General features: G+C 39.5%; 1 protein-coding gene across 1 annotated transcript in view; it reads right to left on the bottom strand.

Annotated features, from left to right (window-relative positions):
* The window catches only part of col25a1 (collagen type XXV alpha 1 chain), a 199112-nt gene that overhangs the window by 66616 nt on the left and 119891 nt on the right, over nt 1-12605 (bottom strand). The window contains exons 5-6 of the mRNA XM_016675245.1: nt 9193-9219; nt 6070-6096 (exon numbers count right to left, since the gene is read on the bottom strand). Of these exons, the coding sequence (XP_016530731.1) occupies nt 6070-6096; nt 9193-9219 (54 nt within the window). The remainder of the gene's footprint in view (nt 1-6069; nt 6097-9192; nt 9220-12605) is intronic.

Below are 12605 nucleotides of genomic sequence, written 5' to 3'. Positions count from 1 at the left end.
TATATATATATATATTTTTTTTTTTTTTACAGAGAAAAACACTAAAGCAGTACAAGCCTTAGCAAAAAAAAAAAAAAAAAACACATGCTAAGTGTCCCACAAGAGTGTGAGGAAATGTTTTGTTGCTCAATTTGAACTGATTTTCTATGTATCCACTTAAGACTCAGCATAACAGGTTCAGCTTTACTGCTATGGTTTGTATGTCGTCAACTAAACAGGATCCAAAGCAATTTTCCTTCCAGCTTGAACAAAACACATATGGGTGCCACACACTCCTGAAGGCTGGGTGGTTCTGTTTGAAATATAAATGAACTTTTTTAAATAAGAAATACTCAGACTTTTAACACATGAAAAACAAATGGTTACTCGGAGTCAGAGACAAAGAATATGTCAAGATTTTATTATAAAATGTCTAAATTTCTATATACTGGTAAGCCCACGTGTTGTTCCCTGTTGCGCTTTAGAAAATAAGAGATTAAGACGTTTATTGGGAATTCAGTAAAATAGTTCTCTATTGTTTTCCACAAGCTTCACGACAGATGTAATCTAGCCATGAAAAGTGAATAAAACGAGACAGCATTGGGACTTCTCTGTGTTGGAGGGAAGCAATGATTTACAGCTGCATATTAACTTTGATCCGGATCCAGACGCTGTGATGTTTTAGTCCACCAAACATGGTTTTTAAATCTCAGGAAAATAAATGCTCCGTAGTGTGGTAGATCATTTTGAGATAGTGTCCGTAGCTCTGTTTTGATTTTTTTTTTTTTTTTTTTTTTTTTAGCACTTTTATATCATCTCTGAGGCAAAACACAAAGTCATGCTAACTAACATCAACCAAAACAGTATTCCTTTAGTTCCCTTCCTTATGGTTTTACCGAACGCAAATCAAGAGCAAAGTTAAGGATTTGTTCTTTCCTAACGAAGAGGCATGAAACTATAGATCACCTTCATTTTTGATAAATTAGTTAGTAAGGTTTACAGGTGCTTTTTTTTATTTCTAAAAAAGACTTAGAAGTGAGAGTTAAAGCGCTCAACAAACAAAAAACGCCACTTCTTTTTGGAAATGATCCATTGTTAGATTGACAATGAGGGGAAAAGCAGTCAAAGTAAGGAAAATTTTTTAAAACAAAAAAAAAAAACAACAACATACTGCTCAAGTCCATTTACATTACATGAATGTCTGGCTCTATGAAACTTAAAAAAAAAAAAAAAATGATGGATGACCCAAAACATTTGCACTGTATTGTTTTTTTAAAAACACAACGGCCTATTCTGCGGAATAATGATTGATTGAATTTGAACAACAAAAGTCGAAGCGAACTTTCAGCCAAGTTCCAGTTGCACGGCAAAGCGTGCGCCATGCTGGTTCTGCAATGATTGCATATTCTGTTGGTGATCTTTGTGCTGCAGGTTGTGCCTCGCCACAAATACCCACCATAACTAAACACATGAAAGTATTTCTTAAAGGACTGGCAGATAATCATAAACATGTCCTGTGAAGGATCAATCTTCATCTGTAGTCAAGCTCGAGATAAAAATCTGGCTTATCCAAACATGGCTTTTGTGCCATCCCTCTGGTTTTCCAAAGATAATTCAAAAAGCATGGCTCATTAGGAATATGGCTTTCAAGGCAAGCTGTTTTGATTCATGCCTGCGGCATAAATGAGTAGGGGATACAATAGCCTTGCTGTGTGCGACTGGAATCGAAACACAAGTATTTCTCAAGTTATTTACGACCTCAAACATTTTGAAGACAAAGGAGGGGAAAAACAAGCAGTGGATTATGGTCAGGGGGGAACAGACAATACACTTACTCCAGGCATGAGATCCAGTGTGGGGCATATGCAAGACGATACACATTGTGCTTTTCCAATCACTCAGCCATATGCACGCGGAACATTTCGGTGGAAAGATGCGGCCGGGTCAACACGATGTTGACTACCTCGCTGACCGGTGTGTGTTTGAAATGTGGGGAAAAAAAAATTATATGTGTGTGTGTGTATATATNCAGCTCCGTCTCCATACTGTTTCAATGCTGATGTCCATGTGTAAGAATGATAACATAGTGGCTGACAGAAAATCCTAACCGTTTACAGACTGCTTTTGTTTGCTTTACTCCCAAAACGGATGTTAGTTATTAGGTGGGGAACTCTGTTGCTGCATATGTGCCTGTGGCAAAAGGGAATTGATCTGTAGTAAACAAAAACGAAGATATGAGGCCAGACCAGGCCAGAATCTCCTGAAAGTAGTCATGCTCACCAAAAAAAAACCCTAGCAATACCAGGCAGTTGCATTTTCCGAATATTTACGTATGGATTGGCTTTGCAGTACTGCGCTTAAATGGTTTAAAGACTCATGGGCGTACTGTTTAAAACATATTTTAATTCCTGGAAATTACAGGGGACAAAATAAATCTTAAATACATCAAGTTATTACTCAGCAATTACATCTAAGATATTCATAACAAACCAAGTAATCCATACAACCAAAAAATAAAAAATAAAAAATAAATTCTGAAATCAGTATTGTATAAAGAAGTGAAATGACATGGGAGTAAGAATTCAGCAAACTTAAAGTATAATCTGTATACTGAAACCAGTCTGATGTTTTGCTCAGGTGTGCTTCTGGTTTATTCAATGTCATCTAATCTTCAGTTTTTCCAAAATATTTTCAACTGAATACTAGTCAGATGATTCTAGCTGCTTTATTTTCTTTCTCTGAAACCAGTTAATAGGTTATTATTTTTTTATTGTGGAAATATCTGAAATAGTCTTGGCCTCCGTTTCTTATCAAGGACATCTCAGTAAGTTTCTATCTGTACCATATAATGAAACACTCCACTAACTTTACAGCTGGGATGATCTACCATGCAATTTCTTACTAAAAATGGTGGGTGGAATCAATGATTAAATAGGCTTCAACATGAGTTTTCTTCAGCAGTGGAGTCTTGTGTAGTGTCTGTGCTTAGAGACTGCTACAGCTTACTATTTTATTTGTAAAAAAAAAATGCAGCAGATTATTTCCAATCTTTCTGAATCTCATTTGTCTTTATTACAAAGACTTTCATTCATGGATTTGTTTTAATTTCTTTGTAATTATGGATTTTTTGGGTTGTCACCAAGACACGGTGTAAATGACATGTCATTATAAATACATTTCCTGGGATAAAAATTAATGTGTTCAATACTTTTCTGCAACGTCAGGATCTTTCTTTTCAAGTATTTCACAAAGCCTGGTGAACTGCTTTTACTATTCCTGGACAAGAAAGTTAAATTCTTTTGAAAGTAAGCTGTTGAAAGATTTGTCCAAAGTAATCCACGAGTTCTCCAACCTTTGCGTGACAGCTGCAGTTACTGCGAACAATCAAAAAGGACCACACACCTAACAGTGCGATGCACACAGCCAGCAGCTCAGGCTAATTACATCCACAAGTGCGCCTTCGGAGGTGGTCGCGTGTTTGTTTGTCAAAACTGGTCAATTCATTATTTGCTGCTTGGTTAACCTCTCGTTTTTGGATACGACCCGTGACCTTTCTGGACAGACAAATGGCCGACCCCGACATGTGGGCAGAAAGCAGAGGAAGTGTGCCGCGGGACAGCTCTCACACTCTCTTCGGCTGTAAAAGCGGGAGTCTGTCTTTTGTTGCATTCTGAGGGACGGCTGATGTAGATGCAACCTGGCAGGAGCGTAATCTGTGCTACACGTAGAGGACATTATCTTGACATGCTCCGTTGTTTACATCTTCTTTCATATGGGTGTAATCAACTCTGTGCACAGGCTCAATATGAGCCATGAAATGAGGTTCATTTCCACCCGGACAGATAGAACGAAGGTCAGCCAGCTCTTGTCCAGCTATGCCTTCATTTATTAAGAAAAATCTTTCAAACGCTGTTCCACTACATTTACTCACTAATCTAATATAAAAAAAAGTCAATATGCTGCTTTGAGAAAGTGAATAATATATTTTTGGGGAATGACCTGCTCGGCTTTCCGCCCTGTAATGCCTCGAATGCGACTGTGCATTAATTTGTGCCCATTAAAGGGGCAACACGGCAGTAACAGAAAGACGCTTAAACGGTACCTTAAAAATGCTCTATTTATTCTAGAAGACAAATTGCACTTTGCTAGCTCTACAAGCATGATGCTTTTTCACGTATAATAAATCATGATTAACTGGGAAAATGGGCAATGATACCAGATTAAATAGTGGTGGATGGTTAGGGTGTTACCTAACCAGGCAACAACAAAAAGTGAGAACTACAATGAAATAGTTTTGATAATTTATATGCAGTCAAAACGTAAACTACAAGTTTGACTTGAAAAATGTTCTCACAGATACTCTCCATCCAACTTGAATAAGAGCACATTTCCATCTCTAAATGAGCAAAACTTGTAAAAAAATAAAAAATAAAAAAAAATCCCAAAATATATAATATTTAAATATATATGAAAAATATGCACGTACTTTTTGTAAATCTTCTACTTTGTGTTTTTTGCATTGCGTAAATATTCATTAAAATGTGTCAAACTGGGACAAATTGGGCTGAAGAGTGGCACCGTTGGTAGCGCTGCTTCCTTGCAGCAAAAAGAGCCCTGTACATAAATAGTTTCTCTCCTGGTACTCCGGCTTCCTCCCACAGTTAAAAAAAATAAAAATAATAATTGTTAGGTTAACTGGTCGATATAAATTGCCTGTAGATGTGTATGTGTGTCCCAATGTTTCCATGTGATGGCCAGGCGACCTGTCAATCAACCAAAACTGCAAAGTTACGCAATATCGATGGCTCGAAATGACTAGCATACCCTTAAATGCTTGTCAAAAATGATCCAAAATAAAAGAGTAAAAATAATATGTTTAATTAAAACTATTTCTACCTGTGCGTCCTTAATCAGTGCAGCTCTAGCAACACTTTCAACTGCAGATATTGTAGCGGTGGGAATTCACTCTGGGACAACTAAAGTCCTAAAACTTGGCTACAACTGGGTGGATGCTTATGAGAAACATTAGATGTGTCACTTGGAGACCACTAATTGAATTTCACAGAAAAGGTCATTTGCATTGACTCTCAAATCATAAAGAAAACCGGGTGAAACTCGCCCGGGAGGAGAGCCGACAAGAGTTCCTCGGCGAACTACTGACGTCTGGGCGGGCGCCAGCTCTGAATTGGGATCAGATCTGCCTGAGAGACGGCTGGAGTTCTCCTGACAAGACGAACTGTGCTGCTGAATTCTCGTTTCGTGTCGTGCCAACCTCTGTGTGCTCTCTGCCCCATTATAAATCAATTACAGGCGTTCAAAGTGACTCCGACTAGCACACAATCCGCCCTTGATGAACAACAGCAGAGACAGAGGAAGTGAAAGTGTGTGCATGCATGAGCACATGTGACCCCTCTTAATGCAGTCTACTTTAAACAAACCTGTGCAGCCTGTTTCTCAGACGGACGGCTCATTTTTTAGCCATTATTGGGGAGGGGGCCAGGAAGGAGAGCTGCACTGACTGCTAAGCGGAGATGGACTAATTCGTTTCGGAGAGCGTCAAGCATGGAAAAGCACTTACATTAGCATCATTTAGATGCTGCACTTTTATAGAAATGTCAGACTTATAGAGCTGGAAATGATTAAAGCGGTGAATATGCCACATCACATCTAGAACCGAGGTTAATCACGAGTCGACTTGGCGTGAAGAAAGGACTGGTATTTGGTTGTTGTTGTTGTTGTCGAGACCGAGCAAAGCTCTTCTGCCGGTGGGAACAAAACTGCAAATTAAATCCAATGACGAAGTCAAAATGAGCATTTTTTTTCAACTGCTGCAGGGGGACTCTAGCGCAAATCATCTCCCAAAAGTTTCTCACAAGTCCGCCTACCCGCTGCCGATGTGGAAATAAGCAGCACTGGGATGCTTGTTGTATTTGGCCACATTGGAAGAACTCTATCCCAGGAATTTCATGCATTTCAAACCTTTTGCCCACAATTCTGCTGGGGGACGAGGAACGGGGGGTGGGGGGGTAAGGACACACACACAGTCACATTCATCTACTAATCACAAAGAAGTCAAAGGAAGCCGCATACCCGTGGTCCCTGGTCACCTTGATCTCCCTACAAAAGAGAAGAAGAAGAAGAAGAAAAGAAAACTTGTTTCAGAATCTGAGGGCAAAATATACAGGAACACATGCACAAACACAGTGATGCAGCAATAAGCCGAGGCTCACACCGAGATCACTCGGGTGTAATGCAGAACATATTGATAACGTGAAATAATACAGGAACCCTCAACTATTCGTTGCGGTTGAAAGTAAAATCACTTATGATAACATGGAATGACATGTATTGGGTATGTGAGAAGGAGAGAAGAAGGAGAGTGGCGGTGTGAGGTTTTGGTGAGGGGGCGGGTGGGAACCGCATTTATGCCAGATTTATTTGCCCCAGAGATCTTCTGGCCGTCTGCCTTTTCTGGGGGTGTACGTCTGTGGACGGAGGCCGACTCTGAAGGTTAAAACATTTGGGTTTCCAGTCAGTCCGCATGCCAAAGACTGTGGCTTTATCACATTAGAGTTAACCCCAAACAAAAGCACGCTGTTGTTTGAAATAAGCAAAGGGAGAGTAAAATGTTGGAAGGTGAATTATGACCTTAACGGGTCTAAAATCGGGACAAATGAGAACATTCGAGCCGCCTCGTTTGATCGACTTTTGATCTGCAGTAGTGGAATAACCCGAGCAACTTATCACGCATGGACGGGAAGCTTCGTCAAAACAAGCGTCGATGTGCAATTTTAAATGATAACAGTTCTTGGAATTTTTGTCATTTTTCAACGAGCCGTTTTGCCAGAACCAGATTAAACGGGAAAACAGTTGCGAACGGCCACGCCGGCGAAGCCTTTGTTCATCCTGGGTGGGAAAGGGAGCGCAAAGTTGTTTTGGATTTCATTAAACTTGCAGACGAGGTGGTTTACACGCAAAGAGCGGACACCGGTTTATTCGACAGGACCCCGCAGCTCACGGCTTGCAAAACAAATGTTCGACAGTCGCGTAAGTCTGGTAGTGAAAATCCGGACGTTGTACTAATGAAAAGAAGGGAAAAGAAATTACTGTTGTCGATTTATGATGCTGGTCAGAGGAAACAACACACAACAGATATCTGTTTCCAAACGAGTGCAGATTGGCTGAGATTGACGGCTGCTATTGCTCTCAGTGCGTTTGACTTTATGCACGCCATTTCCTGTTGTTTCACACAATCGGAAACGGTGTTTACGTTTATCGTCAATAAACGGACACAGAATCGGAGTGACTATTTCAATAAAGCACGGTTCTCGCAAAAGTGTCAATGCCCCCTGGACTTATGCACATTTTATGTGACAAACTTCAATGTATTGTATAAGGATTTGATGTACCAGTATAAAGCAATGCGTAATTGGGAGAAGGAAGGGAACGGAGAAAGTGTTTGTACAAATCGAAATCTGAAAAATGTGGCTTTAGTTTCACTACAAGTATTTTGAGGGTATATCTCTTTGTATATCTACAGATGGAAGACCTGACTTTTGGAAAACTTTACCACAACTTTACCCTTTGCCCTGTCTGCTGTGTTTCTTGGTCTCCGCGTTTCTCTTTATTCCTTAGCCTCCCCCCAAAAAAACACACTGAAGTTTGTAGCAACAGGAAATGTGGAAAAGTTCAGAGCATATGAATTGTTTTATAAGAAACTATAGCTACAAAATGCTCACTAAATTACTTTTAAAAGCTTTAATTCTGAGTTTCAACACTGCTACGTTTTGATACCGATGCCTTCGAGAGCGTTTTCGCTTTACATTCAAACACAAACCCAGTGGATATGATGAATAAATTCAGGGATTTGATCAATGTTGGTGTTACTCCACAGGCATGCTCTTTGTCCGCAGAACTTCAGAGTTGTGAAGAAGCTGTGTGGTTATTTTGCACGCTTCATTGTTGTTTTATGGAGCATTGCACAGTGAGGCATTTTAGGGTTTCAGCCTGCATGGGACTGTGGCTTTTAACACTCTGCGCTGTGGATGTGTGAGCCTGAGAAAGGAATGTTAGAATTGAAACCTAAGGTCAGGTTGACTTAAATTCACATGAAGTGGGAGCAGATACCAAATTACACTCTCTGTGGCCAAATGAACTGCAGCCTCTAAATACTGGAGGTCCTTACACATGTTTGCTACGGCTACTTCAGGTCAGGTCACTTTCCACATTGAAAAGAAATCAAGCTTTTAAATCAAGCTTATGCCGCTTAAACAGAAAAAGTATCATGAAAAACTATGTCTATTTAATAAAACTTTGTTTTGGAGAGATAACACATACAGCTTTGTTGGTTTGATTGGCAATGAAAAGATCTTAAAAAAATATAATAGCCCATGCTTTGACTGCTGCGTTCAGACTCTTGAGTCTAAGGAAAAACAAAAAGATTAAGCGTGAATGTACATGAACTTGCATCTACAAGGAGCTTGTAGATATTTTTTTTATTAAACGATTCTGTTATATGGCCATTAAGAAACTCTTTAATCCGCCTTAAATCTAAGGTGGTCCTCATGTCGCAGCAGCAGGGACCCATTTCTCAGTTTTTTGGGGGGGTGGAATAAATGTTTTATAAACCTCAAAATAATTCATTCAAAAAATACGCAGCTTGAATGTTTGAATTTTGATTTTTTTTTTTTACCAGATTTTCTGAAATACTGTTCAGACTGATAGAAAAGCAGCAAAATGGTTCAGGTCTGATAGGAAGCAGATGCCAACTTTTGCACTACTTGTTGCTAACGGTTAGCCGCTGGAGGCATTTTCAAGGTTTACAGATCATTATTTTTTTTTTTAGTCCGTCAATGATTTACTTCTGTCAGATGAGCAACTTAAAAATAGTAACGTCAGCATTGCTAATCTAACTGAGTTTTATAAGCGAACCTCACACAGTCTTCATTAAGAAACCACTTAAAAACGAGAGGATAGCAACTTAAGGACTTTCTTTAATACTTCAAAATAAGAGTCTCAGACAAAATCAGGGTGTCGATCTTAAAGCACCAACACTGATAGGTTCTATTTAGAGGCAGTCACAGGTTTTCAGCAACAGGACAGGCATTGACAAATCACTCTGTTATGAGTAAATAAATGGATTCTTAAAATCATCAAACTGCATCCTATGTAAAATAAATAGTAAACATGACAGAAGCATGTGTAATCACTCACCTTTTCTCCCTGTGGACCTGGAGGACCCTAAAAGGAGACAGAAAAGAACAGTTTAAGTTATTTTTTTTTACCAAATTAGAAAGCAAACAGCGCTCACTACAAGTTTCATTTTCATTATTCCAAAAAGATCCTAAAGTAGAAGCCTTGAAATGTAGCAAAATGTGAGAAATTTAATCTTATGCCAAAGTTATGATATGAAACTTTTCAAATTGTCATGTTGCATCCACACAAGCCAACGAATTTCATTAATCCAAAAGTGATGACTGGTCTTTTCAAAGCGTTTTATAGACAGAAAAGAACTAAAAAGAAAAGTGGGCATTTACATTCGGAACCCTTTAATTCTGACAGCCGTTAATAAAACCTAGCGCCAAATAATTGCGATCAGAAACCATCTAATCAGTACAAACAGGGTCCAGCTGTGTGTAATTTAATCTGTGCAAATGCAGCTGCTCTACGAAGGCGTCAGATGTTTGTTAACGAACATTAAAGAACAAACAGCATCATGAAGACCAGAGAACACGGTATGCGGGCCAGGAATAAAGTTGTGGATAATAAGCCCGAAGCAGGGTGGAGCTTTAAAACGATATTTCAAGCTCTTAGAACATCCCATAAACTCTGATTAAAACATCAGAAGAAGAAGTAAAGAGCACGGCGTATTAAGACAAGACTGTCCACCTACACTGATAGCCATCGGGAGAATTAATCAGGGAAGTAGTGAAGCGGACCACCGTAGTTCTGCAGAAATCTGACTCATGTTGACGAGTCTAAAGAACAACCATTAGATGTGAACTCCATGAACATGGCCCTGATAGAGGAGTGAAAAGAAACTGTTGTTGAACACAAACGATAAGAATCCCTGGCTGTTGATTGCTGCGTCACTCACATCCACGTAGGAGACCCAGTAAACATGTGGGAAAATGTACTCTGGCCAGATGAGATCCAAATTAAACTTTTCGGCTTATTTGCAAAACGCTATGTGAAGCAGATTAGTCGCATATTAATCTGAGCACACCATCTGCACCGTAAAACATTGTGGTGGCAAACTCATAATGTAGAAATGCTTCTTTTCAGCAGGGACAGGGATGCTGGTCAGAGTTAATGGGAAGAGGAATGGAGTAAAGTTCAGAACTGCAAAACTGGTTCGCCTTCCAGCTCAGGACAGCAACCCTGATCTTACAGCCGGAATACAATGGGATGGTTTAGATCAAAGCGTAATCATTGGTTAGAATGGCCCGGTCAAAGTCCAGACTTAAATCTAATTAGGAATCTGTGGCAAGACTTGAAATATTACATCCAGGAAGTCTTTTTTCCAGTCCGACTTAAACTGAGCCATTTTGCAAAAGAAGAACGAGTCAAAATTGAATTATCTAGTTGGACAAAGCTGGTTGATAACTGCTACACATTCCCTTTAACTTTTATTTGTCAAAAAGTGGGGGAAAAAAGAGAGAAAAAAAAACATTTATCATTTACACTTCATAATTACGCACCGTTCCATGTTGTTCTATCACATAAAATCGTAATAAAACATACTTCAAGGTTTGTGGTCATAAGATGCAAAAAAAAAAAAAAAAAAGTTGAAAAGGTTGGAATCCTCCAGTAAGGCGCTGTAGCGCATTATCTGTAAAGGCCAGAGCAATGTGGTCTCCATGTCTTTTTAATGATAAACAGAGACGGAGTTTAGCTGAAATCAGCCATGTGTACTTTCAGACATCGTTTTTAAGGATTTGATTAAAATCCTGTGTCACCGACTGGCAGGCGGTACCTTGCGTACTGTAGACGGCAGGACTTGTAAAAACATACAATTAAAACATAAAACAGACCCAAATCAAGTCGATGTTTACTTAGACGATTAAATCCAACAATCACTAACCAAATACTGGCAAGCACGAGTTAAAATGCAGCATGTGCAGGAGGGATACAGCCTCCTTTCTGCACAAAGCTTTTTTTTGTTTTTTAAGCTTCCTTCTTTCTTCTTTTTTTTTCGTAGGAAGCAGCTTTGCATCCAGCTTGTCAGTCAGACGACAGCAGCTCCAGGGTGGCCTCTGCAAACACTCAGGGTCGAAAGATACAATTTGACAATGAGCTGGGCATCCATATGGATGTGTGCTTAAAAACAGTAACTTTAGCAGTCGAGCGGAAAGGTGAAGCCCGCATGGGCTCTTTCCTCGCTCTGAGGTTGAACATTTGGGGGGGAGAAAAATGCTGACTCTCATTTTTTTTTTTTTAGACAGCGATGCACCAGAAACTTCTCAACAAACCGCTCAGCAATGAAAAGTTACTGTTCCATCTTTATTTGAATAGGTAAAGAAATAAAAAGTGGGAGTAATACAGATGTACTTTTCCTAAATAAGCACTAATCTAGCCAACGGTATTCCATACATTGGTATTAGTATAATTCATCTCCTTGGTTGATGCTCCTTAGAATCAACAGACCAGCAACACAGAATTGCAGGTTTATAGATACAGACAGGCTTGAAATGCTCTGGCACACATTTACAGAGTCTAAAAGTGAAATGCAGAGGTAGGTTAGAAGTTTCTCTCCGCCTGTTTCCAACACACTGCTCAGGGGAGAACGCGTTCATAGCCAGGTTTCTGCCTGTCCTCTGCCACTGCAAATTATTTTTATGCTTAGCTAACTATCTCTAGCTTTCTGCTTATATATAGAAGTGCATGCAATATCAACTCAATCTGCCTGGGATGTTTCTTCTTTTTTTTGTGTGTCCCACCCCTCCCCCTCTTCACCGTGAGGTTGTGAACCTTGCAGCGCAACTCAGCGGTGCAACTCAGCGGTGTCTCAGTGCATAAATGAAAGTGTTCGCGTTTAAACAAGCTGATTTTAAATGCAGCTTAAACACAAGTGCTTTCCATGAGGTGGTCTTGCTCCCTGGTACTTGACTAGCTATATAAAAAGAGCAGCAGCAACCCTTGTAAAGATGAAATGTGTTATTGTAAAAAAACAACGTTTCCGATCGCGGTTTCCCTGGGCAGGATTAACAGAGCCAACATGTTGAAGTATATTGAACAATTTAGATTTATACTGATGTTGGGGCATTCCAACATCAGTATAAGTTTCCAGTGTTTTTTCCTTAACATGGAATGAAGCTTTTTAGCTGTGCATGGAAACTGGCTATGAAACGGTAAGACAGAAAACAGGCTGTTACTGCAGCAAACCTGTGGATTTCTGCTGCAAAGAAGTACACACACACACACACACTAAATCAGTGGCCTAAATACCAATATGCAGGTATTTCAGGTGTTCACTGCTCTTTGTAAAAAAGTGGTGTCCAAATGGTCAAGCTCAGCATTTATTTCTTTTTTTTTTTACATAAAAAATTATTTTACAATCTTTTTCTGCTCAGCATGCAAACTTTTAAAGGAACAAACAAAGCAGGCACGTAATTTTTCTGATTCAA

The sequence above is a fragment of the Poecilia formosa genome, unplaced genomic scaffold, assembly GCF_000485575.1.
Source record: "Poecilia formosa unplaced genomic scaffold, Poecilia_formosa-5.1.2 Scaffold111, whole genome shotgun sequence".
NCBI classification, from domain to species: Eukaryota; Metazoa; Chordata; class Actinopteri; order Cyprinodontiformes; family Poeciliidae; genus Poecilia; species Poecilia formosa.
This window is presented reverse-complemented; position numbering and strand designations above follow the sequence as displayed.